General features: G+C 39.6%; 2 protein-coding genes and 1 long non-coding RNA gene across 3 annotated transcripts; 1 reads left to right on the top strand and 2 right to left on the bottom strand.

The window, feature by feature from the left end:
- The first annotated feature begins 383 nt into the window (after window positions 1-383).
- Window positions 384-3429, top strand: LOC106091090 (WD repeat-containing protein 3). The gene is made up of 2 exons (XM_013257516.2): window positions 384-597; window positions 663-3429. Exons 1-2 carry the CDS (start codon window positions 440-442, stop codon window positions 3295-3297), a joined length of 2793 nt encoding a protein of 930 aa, XP_013112970.2. The 5' UTR covers window positions 384-439; the 3' UTR covers window positions 3298-3429.
- LOC106091099 (stabilizer of axonemal microtubules 1) lies at window positions 3349-12914 on the bottom strand. Its single transcript, XM_013257528.2, has 3 exons — window positions 12743-12914; window positions 11184-12658; window positions 3349-3542 (listed from the first exon to the last, which is right to left on the bottom strand). Exons 1-3 carry the CDS (start codon window positions 12748-12750, stop codon window positions 3487-3489), a joined length of 1539 nt encoding a protein of 512 aa, XP_013112982.2. The 5' UTR covers window positions 12751-12914; the 3' UTR covers window positions 3349-3486.
- Window positions 9902-10582, bottom strand: LOC106091109 (uncharacterized). Its single transcript, XR_001221946.2, has 2 exons — window positions 10481-10582; window positions 9902-10424 (listed from the first exon to the last, which is right to left on the bottom strand). It is a non-coding gene; the product is annotated as an uncharacterized LOC106091109 (long non-coding RNA).
- Window positions 12915-13850: the final 936 nt, after the last annotated feature.

Raw genomic sequence — 13850 nt, 5'->3', positions numbered from 1 at the left:
GGATTCGATAGCTTATGCTTAAATAAAACGCTCTTCCCGCTTAATGTTTTACGCTTTAACGTTGACAGCACTGACACCACATGTCCGCAAAATTCTTTGTTTGTGTTGGCAAAATGTCGATCAGCTTGATGGCAAGATGGCGATTTCACCATATGATTTTTATGTTCGTGTAAGAATGAGACAACCTTTAAAATAATTCAGCCATGATACAAACTAAGCGAGAAAATCCGCTTAGTGGGTAACAAAAACACCATTATTATTATTGATGTATTTATTAAAAAATCGTTGAGTGCAGTCGGCAATGCCGTCGTGTGCCAAACGACATTTGCTGTGCGTTAAAAATAAAGTGGCAACATCACAATTTCAAAACAATAATACAACAACAAAGTAACACGTGCATAGTAGAAGAATAAATGCTATTAGAATTAACATTTTAAATATGGGTTTAACAAAACAATATTTGGCCTATAGAGCTATAGATAGCTTCAACATTATAACCAGTGGTCGTTCCAATATAAATTTTGTTATATACAATAAAATTGAAGGCCGGTATGTGGTATCCGCCGCCGCTGAAAATGTTATTCTATGGGATTTAAGGTAAAGCTAAATAAGATATTTCACAAATCGGAATTTCCACAATCAAATTATATCTAATCCTTCAGACTTGGTGAACGTGTCCTCACATTACGCCGTGATAAACAAGAAGTGACCGCTTTAAGAGTTTCACCCGATCGTCTGCATGTCGCTGTGGGCTATAATGATGGAGTGGTGGATATTTTCGATTTAACTAATCCTCAGCAATCGTTATGCTCATTGGCTTTGCACAAAAGTGCTATATCCATTTTGAGGTACGACGAACAGGGCATACGTCTGGTGTGTGGTAGTCTGGATTGTGAAATGGTTGTGGTAGATGTAGTGGAACAAGCTGGTCGCCAACGTTTAATAGGCCACAATGCTCCCGTAACTGATGCGCATTTTATGGAGCGCTTCAATGAGCAGAGTATAGTGGTTAGTTGCTCCAAAGACACACAGATTAAGTTTTGGAATTTGGAGACACAATTCTGTTTTAAAACAATTGTGGACAATCGTACCGAAGTTTGGGCTTTGGCTTTTGTTGGCAATCTCATGATGGCCGGCAATGGTGAGTCCACCTTGAATGTTTATCGCATAAAGCCTAGAGATACACAAGCTGAGCAAGCGATTGAAATGGCTGTCGAAGGTTTAACTATAGACGATGAGGACACCATTAGCCCCATTTCGGTGACCAATTGTGGTGTTATACAAAGGGCTGGAAAAGGCAGATGTGTGAATTTGGTAGCTGATGCCTCCGAAAGAGTAATCTCATGCCATGGCACCAATGATCTTATAGAAAACTTTTATATATGCTCCGAAGAAGAGGCCAAAAAACGTTTAGCCAAACGTTTGAAAAAGGCGCGAAAGGCCGAGGACAATGATCTGGAGGCAGATGGTGCAAAAGAATTAAGTTTATCAGATGAAATTAAACGTTTGGAAAGCATTAAAGTAAAACAAAAAATCAAATCCATTGACATACTGCTGGGAGCCAGAGATGAGTTAAGAGTGTTGGTTAGCTTGGCCAACAACACTATACAGCTGTATAGCCAAGAGGCCAGTTTCAAACGTCAGAAGTCGGCCAAAGAGGAAACAGTTAAGCTCTTGAGATCCATCAACAGGCAGGGCCATCAATCAGAAGTGAGAAGTGTTTGCTTTAGTTCCGATTCTTTGGCCATAGGATCTGGTTCCGGGGAATCATTTAAATTCTGGAATCGCGATTCTATGCAGTGTCTGCGTACTGTAGCTTGCGACTATGTGTTATGTTCTGTGTTTGTTCCGGGCGACAGATATATTCTGCTGGGTCTTAAATCGGGAAAGCTGCTTATAGTAGATGTGGGCTCTGCCGATGTGGTTGAAGAAATCCCTGCCCATGACAATGAATTGTGGTCGATTGCCTTGTTGCCCGACCAAAAAGGTTGCGTTACCGGCAGTAGCGATGCCACTGTGAAAATTTGGATCTTCGAATTAATAGACAGTTCAGAAGAAGCCATGGATGTGGATGAAGAAGAGAACGTGAGTAAACTGAAACACGGCAAAGTACTGTCGCTACTGCACAAAAACACTTTAAAATTGGAAGAAACCGTTCTGTGTGTTAAGATCAGCCCAGATATGAAATATTTGGCCGTTGGCCTTTTGGATTCCACGGTAAAGGTGTTCTTCTTGGACACTTTTAAATTCTACCTCTCCCTGTATGGACATAAACTGCCTGTATTGTGTATGGATATTTCCTATGACTCCAGTTTAATTGCCACTGGTTCCTCGGATCGCAATGTAAAGATTTGGGGTCTGGATTTTGGTGATTGTCATAGATCGTTGTTTGCCCATGACGACTCTGTCATGGGTCTGCATTTTATACCCAATACCCATATGTTTTTCACCTGCGGCAAAGATGGCAAAATCAAACAATGGGACGCAGATACCTTTGACAAAATCATTACACTGCCTGGTCATATTGGAGAAGCTTATAGTCTGGCTGTAAGTGCCAATGGACGATTTTTGGTGACTTGTGGGTCAGATCGTTGTTTAAGGCTGTATGAGCGTACAAGTGAGCCCATAGTTTTGCAAGACATACAGGAGGAAGAGCGAGAGGAAATTGAAAATCAACAATTGGCCACGGGTGAAGATCATGCAGTACCCTTATTGCCTGGCCTGAAATTGGCTTCAAGAAAAACCGTGGGTTCCGAGAAAGCAGCGGAGTCTATATTAGAATGTTTGGAAATATGCAAACAATACGAAGTGGAGGAAGATGAAAAACCAGAATTGCATCCCTTGATGCGTGCCTTAAATGTTAAAAACCCCCAAGACTTTATCTTGGCTACATTAGCTAGAATTCGTGCTTCCGATCTGGAGGAGTCTTTGTTGTTATTGCCATTTTCGAATGTGTGCGAGCTGCTGGAACGACTACCCGCTGTATTGGCTCAGCGTTCCGATGAAATTGAATTGCTGACCAAAGTCACCATGTTTCTATTTAAAGTCCATATGAAGCCTATAACGGGAGCAAAACACATGAAACCATTGCTGGAGAAGTTGATAAAATCTTTGAAACGAGATGTGAGTGCACTGAGAGATGTGATTGGCTTAAATTTGCATAGTTTAGCGCTGATACAACACGACATTGAGGAACGTGAAGGTGTGGCACTCTTCCACGAAGCCACACAAGAGAAGAAGAAGCGGGATAAGAAACGACGTGAAGGCATTAAACGACAGCTTATACAAATGGCATAATGATTTTTAGATTAGTTAATATATATATGCATAAAATATAAGAAAATACAATTGTAATTGTTTAAATCATTTAATTACATAAAGAGAGGAGAATTTTTTTTGGATATGTCATTGAGGAAGTTGCATTTAAAATCATGGCTAATTTTAATAGAAAAATTACATTTTTGTATATGGCCCAATAGATGGAATTTAGTTGCAGATACCCGCTTTAGGATATGAAGTTTTATTGGCATTTTTCTGACAACCTGAAAAGATAAAAAGGGAGAATTTTAAGAAAATCAAAGAAATTCCAACTGGAATATTAATTTTAAATTAACGCATCGGGAAAACCCTCTTTAAGAACTTAATGCTAAGTTTTTTTAAGGATTAGAAGAAAAGTGAGTAGAGAAAAAAGTAGCTATAATATATTAGACAATCATGGATCGTCTATTTAATATGTCGCCTCTGTAATGCTTTGAATTGATTCATAAACTCTAAATTGGATAGCAAATCAATTACAAATGGTCTACTACAACATGATCAAAGACTTAGGTGTTATGAGCAGTGTTGCCACTCAAGAAAATTATTTCCTACCAAAATTTGAGAAAAATCCTACCAAACCCGACCAAAATCTACCAAATGTTCTACGAGTCAAAATTGTGATATATGTTTTTGTACCCACCACCGAAGAGTTGGCCATTTTGCCATTCCATTTGGAACACATCAAATTATACATTTTCAAAGCTGCAAGAACTATATCGTCGTTATTTATATAGGATCTAGAATTGTCCATCCGTCTGTTTGTTGAAATCACTCTACACCCTTACGTTCAAACATGGCCTATATCTTGATATAGCACCCTTTTTATCGAACTTCCGATAAGAAATCCTGAGTTCATAAAGTCGTAGTTTTGCCCTGATTTCAATGAACAACCGTGCCGACTTTGGATAAAGCTATCTCCGGATTTAAGTGTTTGAGCCCAGAAGTGCGCTTTTGAGTTGCATGGATCCCTTAATATCTGAGTATGGATCAGATCTGACCATATTTGTATGCAGCTGGCACATAGCCCTGTGTTTCGATTCTAGGCATTGAAATTTGAAGCTGTGATAACCATAGAAGAATACACTATACAAGGCACTGATGCTACCCGTGTTGTTATATGGTTCTGAAGCATGGGTACTTATGCAAGCAGATGAGGCAGTGCTTGGAGTATTTGAGAGAAAGATTCTTCGTAAAATATATGGACCAGTTTGCGGTAATAAAAATATGACGACGATAGCATAGCTACACCCATCAAAATACAACGGCTGCGTTGGCTAGGTCTTGTTGTCAGAATGGATGAAGAAGCTCCAGCAAAGAAGTCTTTTGAACGCAAACACGGTAGTACACGCAAACCGGGAAGACCAAAAGCCTGATGGACAGATCAAATGGAGTGAGACACCTCGAAACTTGGTGTCAGAGATTTTGGAATGAGCGCAGAAGATCGAGGCGCTTGAAACGCTATTCTACGTTCGGCTAGTGGAACAAGTATTGTGTCATAGCCAATTAAAGTAAGTAAAGTAAGAGAACCCTAGTAGTATTATTTGGCCCACCGACATCCATGGTTTTGTTCTGCACTCTTAAAGAATACAGAGAAACGACAAGACGTGAATTAATTTTAATTTAACCTGGGCGATTTTTTCAGTAATTAACTTGCTATTTCTATGTTAGAAAAACCTACCAAAAATTGGGTTCAGCCTACCAACCTACCAAGAGAATAAAAATCTACCAATAGATTTTGTTAAAAACGGCAACACTGGTTATGAGCTGCAGCGTTTAAGTAAAAATTAGACGAGTTCTCAATCAAATCAAATAGTACGATCCTAATGGTTTTTGAGTGTCGAAGGCTTTTGTTAGCCCACGCTTTTGTGTTTTTAGCGGAATCTGAAACTTTATATGACTCTATTTTTGAGACTGGTTAATTCTGACTTTTTGGCTTCATGAGAAATTTCATGCGATAAATATCAAGTTTTAAGACTTGATCGTACAATTGGCATAAAAAAATCTGGTGGATGTGTTTTAATGGCAGTCTCGATTGAATACAGCGCATTTATCATAGACAAGCTGAACCCGGCCCGCTCAGCTGTATATGTTAGTTAAATATGTTTATCTACTCCCAAACACTATACCTTTTATTTATACCCCAAATAGCCATGATTGGCAAATATTCCCATTTGGGGCGGGATTTTGGAGTTAGTACTCTACTATTACTGAAAGGAAGCAAGGATGAGGTCAGTATAGCTATTGGTATCATAATGGGACACATAGGACTACGAGCTCGCTTATGTAAAATCGGTGCGGCAAGTGATAGCATGTGAATGGTATGCGGGGAATTTAAGGCTCTCGTCAGCTTATTTTCTGAAGGGAAAACAGATAATCGAGCCGTTAAATCCAGATTTAAAGAGCAGTGTTAACGCGGTTTACCGGCTTCTTTAGCATCGATCTAATAACAATGAATTCTAGATAAGTGTTTATCTGTTGGGTTTACTTCAGCAATGTTTGTATTTCATAAAGAAAATGTAAAAATATATATTAATTACCATTGGTCTATATCGGTACCCAGATCGTCTCGCTACTTTCTCTTTTATAATTCGGGAAATAATATTTTCCGCTGCATTTTTGGAAAAACCTCCGGAAGTGTTTGTTGTTGTGATCATGGGCCCAAACATAAACCTCAAATTCTTGTTCCAGGCGTTTTACACATGTGAACCATATTGCATCGAAATCTAAGGTGCGCCTGATACAGCGCGCTTTTCGCAACAATTTTAATATAACATTTGCATATTTTCAAAATTTTTAATTGATAATTGAATCAAAATTTATTGGATATTTCAAAAATAGAACATTTTAATAATTTTTTAATTGGATCATTTATTTTTTTTTAACTTTCAATCAAATTTTTCAAAAATTATGATTGATATAATCATTTTCGTGATTGAAGTATTTTCAATTAAAAACTTAATTAATAATTTTGTGATTGAAACCTAAAAATAGGGTTTTTTCTGTGTACGTAGCAAAGTACCGAAAAAAGCAACTGTGTGCTTTGTTTACGTCTACAATATGAAACATGCTGAATGCAATACAGTTTATTTTTATTAAATATGTTAAAAAAATAAAAAATTTCAAATAAGTGTTAAATAGATTAAAAATGTTACCAAAACATGTTTAAAGTTGTTACCCGGCTATTTTTTCTTCGTATCTTGTTATCCATTGCATGTGCAAAGCAAAAAATGTGAAAGCAAAAACAGGCAAACTGATGCTCGGTTGCTTTTAAAATACTTTACCGCTACATTTTGAAATAGTAGGTACACAATTTAAAAATTTAGTGCCGCGTCATTTTGAAACACAAGACATTGTTCGAATAAAAAATCAACACACATTTTGGAAGCAGCAGTTGGGAGGTGACTTCAGTTCCTGGGTCCTTAACCAGGATGCACTTATAAGGTGAGGTCATGCATCAGGTCATCATCAGGTGAGTACAATTTTTTTATTTTTGTTTTGATTTTGTAATAATTCTTAATGTCAAATGCTTGATCCGATATTCCTCACATAAGCAACAAAACAGTATTATAATGATGAAAATGCAAATATAAAACACATTTGAAGAAGATAAATTGTAAAAGAAAGTTTATTTCAATATTTTTTTTTAATTTCATTCGAGCTGACGGAGAAAGACCTCACAAAAGCCAGGGCATATAACAGTCAGCTGTCCTTGCAAACTTTATTTCATAAAACACTTTGAAATTTCAATTTGCGGCATTTGCTGCTGAAGGTAGTTTCTTTGGGAGTACATTTTTGTTGTTGTGCTAATAACGCTGCTTATTATTTTTGTACCATGGTTCTTAACATAGACTGACAGTCCCAATTTGTCCTCTAGCTTTGATCTTTCCGTTTTGCATGATCTACCAAAGTTCCGTCAATCCAAGGCTATGGCGCCAGGAGCAGTGTCTCGCATTCGACCTGTAGTCTAAGGTATCCAAACTAGAACCTCTTTGAATCCATGCAAGTTTTAATATCCTCTTGATTATATCGTGTTGGTATGACCTGCTCCTATCTTCTATCCACGTTCCCAATGCTTTCAGTCTCAAAGCAGGGGCTGCCTCATACTTAGTCTCAATATCTATGGGTAGGACATCTAGCCTCCAGTGCCCCAAAAAGGTCAAGACAACATTTTCTTTGGATGGTTGTATTGTTGTCATGTTGCACTTTTTCCCTATGGCAAAATGCAAATTTGCCCATGAACATTCTATTAAGGAACAGTGGCAAAATTTTCATATATCGATAAGTTCTGCCCGATTCAAGTTTAATCTCAATGATAAGGGACGTACTTTTTATACCCGAGTCCTAACGGCAAGCCGCAGTGCGTTACCTCTGTTGAAGCTAGTTAACTAAACTGTACTTATTCTAACAAGAATTACTTTTTTAACTGACTCACATTAAATTAAATCTTTGAAATTGTTTTTTACTTTGCTTTCCCTCCCATGGATTTACCTATGTTTATCAACTTAGCGACCCTTTATCCATTCTATGCAAAAGATCCAAAAGCTTTGACTGAGCGGCCATGTTGACAAAATTTCCAAATCGCCTTTTCGTAAATCTATGCACCTTTATGTTTATTTAACCCCGTTTACATTGCTCATTTAATCCGGATTAAAGGCTCTTGTCAGTTGATTTTTTAAACAGATGATCGAGTCATTTAAAAAAAAAAAAAAGATGATTGAGCCATTAAATCCGGATTAAAAGAGCAGTGAAAACTGGGTTTTTCATCGTCATTAAATGACTTGTGCCGCATCAACATGCAGCTTTAAAATGAATCGATTGAAATCTGTTGCATCTGTTCATTTTCCATAATTTGGAAGCCTCACCAAAACCGAACCCTAGTATTGCCATCTGGAAAATCATGTTACACGGATGGATCAAAGCTAGAGGACAGAGTGGGTCTGGTGCTGGAGATCCGGGCGATCACGGAATGCGTGAAGTGGTGTGGTGCTAACGCGAGGACTTTGAGTGTGAACATCTTTACCGACAGTAAAATTGCCATAAGAGCAATAACAACTAGGACGGTAAGGTCACGACCAGTCTTGCAGTGTAAGATGGAGGATGGGAAAATCCTCATCGTTTGGGTGCCGGGTCACAACGGAGTAAGGGGAAATATAAGGGCAGACGATTTGGCGGTGAAGGCCAGAGGACGGCCGACAATAAACTTGTTTAACCCAAAGCCTTTCGGGTTGACGCAGTCCGAGTCAAGGGAGTGGGCGACCAATGCGTATGCAACATTGTGGAACAGCGAAACTGTCGGTAGGACGTCGAAAATCCTATGGTGGGATCCAGATCGTGAGAAGACAAGGCTATTACCGAAAAGAAGTAAGGTGGTCAGTATAGCTATTGGTACCATAACGGGATACATAGGACTACGAGCACACTTATATAAAATCGGTGCAAGTGATAGCATGTGTAGGGTATGCGGGGAAGATGATGAAACATTTGTCATTGCCCTTCTTTCGCGTCGAACAGATACCGGCACTTATGTGAAGACACAATACCAGACATGAACCAACTTAGGGGAGTGGTATTGAATACATTCAAGGATTTTGTAAGCACGAAATTCCTTACTTAAAATTTTCTTTTTGAGAGGTTACTTTATAGTTTTTAGAGTGCACAACAAGCCGATTACTGGCTTAGGTGTATGTAGATAGTGGCATGGGGCGGATTAATATCTGAACCCTATTTTCAATCTAACCTAACACAAAATATTCGCTAGCATTAGGAAGTGATAACCATCGCAGAATTTTTTTCTTTATAATGTTCTCGACAAGTTTCGAATCCAGACGTTCAGCGACATAGGCGGACGTGCTAATCTCTTAGCTACGGTGGCCTATGACAGCCTATGGCTCATCTCGATAGTGTTCAACACCTTTGAGCTTTCTCAGTACGCTCCTAAATGTGATACTAAATATTTGACCTAGTCGTATATCGAAACCGTTTTGTTGGCAATTTTTTGTTGGCCCATATTTTTTTCAGTCTTCAAGCACCCGGTCCACCCGGTACTCGAATTGAAAAAGTGTGTTGGCCCTCACATTGTTCAAAGTTCCATCGATGTCAGTAAATACCGCCAACGTGTACATCTTGCCATGAAAAGATTCTTCTATTTTTTGCACAACCAGGTGCAGGGCGGTCTTCACCAATCTTTCCTTCACATAATCATGCAATTCGCTCGATGTCTTACTCGTTGTCATGGTATCCACTCTACGCTCTATGGTTTTGGTTAAAACGGACGTAAAGCTTATAGGTCTAAAGAAATTCGGTACAGCATAAATTGCCTTACATAGCTTATGTATAAACACCATCATTGCCTCCTGTCAGGCCTTTGGTGTATACACAAGACTCAGGCATGCTGCAAATATAGCGGCCAGATGGGCCGCCAGGTGTCCGCCTCTCCCTGCCGTAATGCCGAAAATATTTCATCAGGTCCTGGTGATTTATTTGTTTGAAAGCTACTGAATGCTCCAAGATAAATACCTTTCTACTCAGTAAATAACTCGGCCCATAGCATTGGTGAAAGTCCCCATGGTAGAAAGTCCCCACATCAACCAGCGTTTCAAAATGCAAATTTATTCATGGGCATTCCTTTCAGGACATAAATGGCATAGTACCCCACAAATATCGCCAACATTAGGAGGGGACAACTACCGCCGAAATTTGTTATGATTTTCTTGGGAGGTTTCGATCCAGACATGCTAACATTTGTGCTACGGTGGCTTGACGATGAAGGACTCCATCGGGTCGATCCGGTACGTACCACTGGCTGCCATGGGATAATGTTTTCCCGTAATTTGCTATGTGCAGTACTCTTTCCCTTGGTAGACATGTAATTTAGGATTAACTAAGGTACGAACTTCTGAGATCGTATCCTGGTGCGAGCAAAAAAAAAAAAACATTGTTCTGAACCTAACCCTGCATTTTGCTAGGTTCATGTTTTCTTTAGAATTAAATTTTAAAACCGCGAAATTGTATCCTAGCGGTTAGTGGTTATTCCCTTAATGATGCCAACTTATGGGAGGTCTTCTGGACGAAGAGGTGTCGCTTAACAGCTCGCCATTCAGGCTCGGCTACAAAGAAGAAGTCACTTATCGTCAGGTTAAAACTTGAAACAAATAGCACTCACAGATTTGCGAGGACTCTCCGCTGTTCCTTAGGGGGATATTTGTGGGCAAAAAAGAATATTTTACCATACAATTGCGACCCACCTTGGCGGGCTAGGTACATGGTACCTTAAAGAAATTTAAGAAATTTAATTTAATATCTTTTCAGGGTAGAGATACTTCGCCCAGAATGCAGATAACGAATTCGTGCCATTGTAGCCTATGTCGCTGAACGAGTTCGAATCCTGGCGAGAACATCGGACAAAGCAGTGTTTATTTCCTCTTAATGTTGGCGACATTTACGAGGTACTATGCCATTCATGGTCATTTAAAAAATTATCCCCAAAGAGGTGTCGCACTGCGGGACGCCGTTCGGACTCGGCTATAAAAAAAGGTCCCCTATTATTGAGTTTAGACGTGAATCGGAAAGCACTCATTGATGTGTGAGAATTTGCCCCTTCTCGGTTCCTGGTGGTAATATTATTTTATTTTTGGTAAAATTTCAATGTAATCGGTTCAGGCGTTTTTGAGTCTATACGGAACGAACAAACAAACCGACAAACAAACACAAATTGAATTTTATATATAAGATGAGGCCTAAAATTTTAGTACTCCTGTAGGCTCTCACAGGGGCCATTTCGTTTTTTTTTTTTTTAATTACCTGAGTTCGAACACGTTTTCCCCCACTAAGTAACTGGGCCTAATTTCATTTCATTCTTTACTTACCTCCACATTTGGTAAAAGTACCCGGCGGTCGATAACTCAATTTCTGAATGGTACATTTCTCCATGGGCCCTATGGGTTTTACATAATTCGAAGCCTTAGCCCAAGGCATGGGATCTTTGGCTGGAATACAACTTGGCATATAACTCAATTTGTAGGTGGTACATTTTTCCATGGGTCCCTCAAGACGACAAACGCCTGCCTTCGGCCTTATGGCAGATGGTCTTGGATTTTCGCATACATTTACAGGCATATAGGATAACTTGTTAATGGTACATTTTTCTACACATCCCGTTGGTCTCTTAATGGCTGATATAGGTTTTATGGGCTTTGGTCGACACAAAGGTTTCATAACATAGTCATGTTTTTGTGTAGTCATGAAGTACATAGGGCCTGTAGGTTTGATGCAATTCTCTTTAGGTCTTATGGCTGGGGTGCGGGACGAACAGCAATTCGGTTGATAAGATAATTTTTGTACAGTACACTTTTCCATGGGACCTGTAGGCAATTGCAAACCATTTATGGGTAAAATGGGAGCTGGACGACAGCATTGACCATCGGGGCCTATGTAACTTAACTTATAAACCGTATTGCCATCATTGTGTTCGCTACCCAGCTTTTTTAAGGCACTTATGGGAAATATGGGAGCTATTCTTCCTGTGTTGCAATTGGGTATGTAACTCAAATTGTAGGTAGTGCACAAGTGTTCGTACTTAGGTGGCTCACAGCGAACTCTTTCTGCCCAAGGCATTGGTTCTTTGGGTGGCAAGCATAAGGGCATGTAGCTTAGTTTTTGTATAGTAAAACGCTCTCCAGGTTCGGTGGGCCGCACATAGTTGTAGCTCTGCAATATGGGCTTGGGCGGAGGATTTTGACATATATTCACTGGCATATATGATAACTTGGAAGTGGTGCATTTATCCAAGGGATCACAAGCTTTAACTATTCCCGGGCAGGGTTTAATTGGCTGCCGGCGACAATATCCCTTGGGTACGAAATCATGTTTTTGAGATGATATTGCCAACAAAGGACCTCGAAAACTGAGACCGTTCTCTTTGGGCCTTATGGGCTCAGCTCTAGCCACACAAACATGAGGCATGTAGGATAATTTCTGTATAGTACATTTGTCCAATGGTTCTTTAAGCGACACAATATTGGTGCAAGGGCGAATGGGTTTCGCTGTATAGCATTCAGCTCCACAATTGGGCATATACGAGCATTTGTATATGGTATCCTTTTCCATGGGAGCATCGGAGGGCACCAGATTGGTGTTGGGTCGTATAGGAAGTGTGCGGGGTGGCTGTTGATAACAGCAACTGGAGTAGTCACCACAATCGCAGCGGCCTCCACCGCAATCTTCTGTTGGACATGGAGAAATTTCTCCAGCCATTTGGCAGGGATCACATTGATTTGGACAATAATCACCACAAGTTTCTGGCATATCGTTATCCTCTGCGGGTACTTCACACATCACTTCGCTATTAAAGGTTTTCCAAGATAGAAAATATTAATATTTCAAAGGGAAATACAAATATTTGTATGTTAGAAATTTCAATACTCACCCTTGCATGGTGTCAAATTTGGGCTATGGATCTATGCAAATTTAAAAAAATTAGTTATGAAATTTCGACACACAGGACAAATCACCAACAAAAATGCAAAAAAAAATAACCAAAAATTACTTTCAACAAAAAATATGGAAGAAAAACTTTTTCACAATAGCACAAAATTCAAGGCCTTCCAAACGTATTGAGAAGAGTGATAGAGACAATGACTTGTTTTTTTTTATCAAGTTTAAATTTTATAAACTTGAGGCAAAGTGGAAATATGTGTGGCATTCCCATCTATGGAGGCCACCGTAGCGAAGAGGTTAGCATGAACGCCCGCGTTCAAATACTGGTGGGAACACCAGAAAAAAATTTTAGCGGTGGTATTTCCTCCTGCTGGTATTCTCTCCTAATGCTGGCCACATTTGTGAAGTACTTTGCCATGTGAAAATTTCTTCCCAAAGAGATTTTGTTGTTGTAGCCACATGTCTATATGTGGAGGTGGCGATGTTCGTCTAGCTCCTAAAGGTGAGCAAGTTCATTTCGGTCCAAAGGACCGATCGCTGGGTAAACTTGATAACTATTCGTTATTTAAAGGCGCCAATAATTCGCCTTGTCATATCGAGCATCATAGACATTCAGTATTCATGCATGAGCCGGTGCCTTCCGGCCTCTCACTGAGACTCTTCGTTCGATACCGCTTACTTGTCTGCGACTGTAATTGCAGCTACTCCCTTATCCGCCCGGAAGCCCGCAGCTAAGCTTCTTGTGATAACAATGAATACCACTCAGATCGGAGCTCAAAGTTCCTGTCTGTGTGGTGCTAATGTTGTTGTTGTAACTACATTTCTATGGCGAGGTGGCTATCATCGACAGGCTCCATGGGTGAGCTAGCTCGTTCCGATCCATAGGATCGATCGCGGCGGGAACGTCATGGCCATTGGTTATTTAAAGGCGCCATTAACTCAGCTTGTCATATCGAGTATCACAGGCACTCAGTATTTAAGTAATGTGCTTGCAGTGACCATAGAATATAAATAGGGCGATATATATATGGCAGCTATATCTTAATCTCGACCGATTTCTATGAAATTCACTAGTAATGTCGAGAGCCATAAGAAAA

Source organism: Stomoxys calcitrans, chromosome 2 (genome assembly GCF_963082655.1).
Source record: "Stomoxys calcitrans chromosome 2, idStoCalc2.1, whole genome shotgun sequence".
In the NCBI taxonomy this organism is placed as follows: Eukaryota; Metazoa; Arthropoda; class Insecta; order Diptera; family Muscidae; genus Stomoxys; species Stomoxys calcitrans.
The sequence above is the reverse complement of the archived record's forward strand: the minus strand, read 5'-3'. Positions and strand labels throughout refer to the sequence as shown.

What these genes read in the sequence shown, in the direction of transcription:
- LOC106091099 (XM_013257528.2), bottom strand. An exon ending in TACTTTTACCAAATGTGGAG is followed by an intron (nt 3,543 to 11,183) that starts GTAAGTAAAGAA and finishes TTATCTTTTCAG; the next exon opens with GTTGTCAGAAAAATGCCAAT.
- LOC106091090 (XM_013257516.2), top strand. Translation starts at nt 440, where the DNA reads ATGGGTTTAACAAAACAATATTTGGCCTATAGAGCTATAGATAGCTTC. An exon ending in GTTATTCTATGGGATTTAAG is followed by an intron (nt 598 to 662) that starts GTAAAGCTAAAT and finishes CTAATCCTTCAG; the next exon opens with ACTTGGTGAACGTGTCCTCA.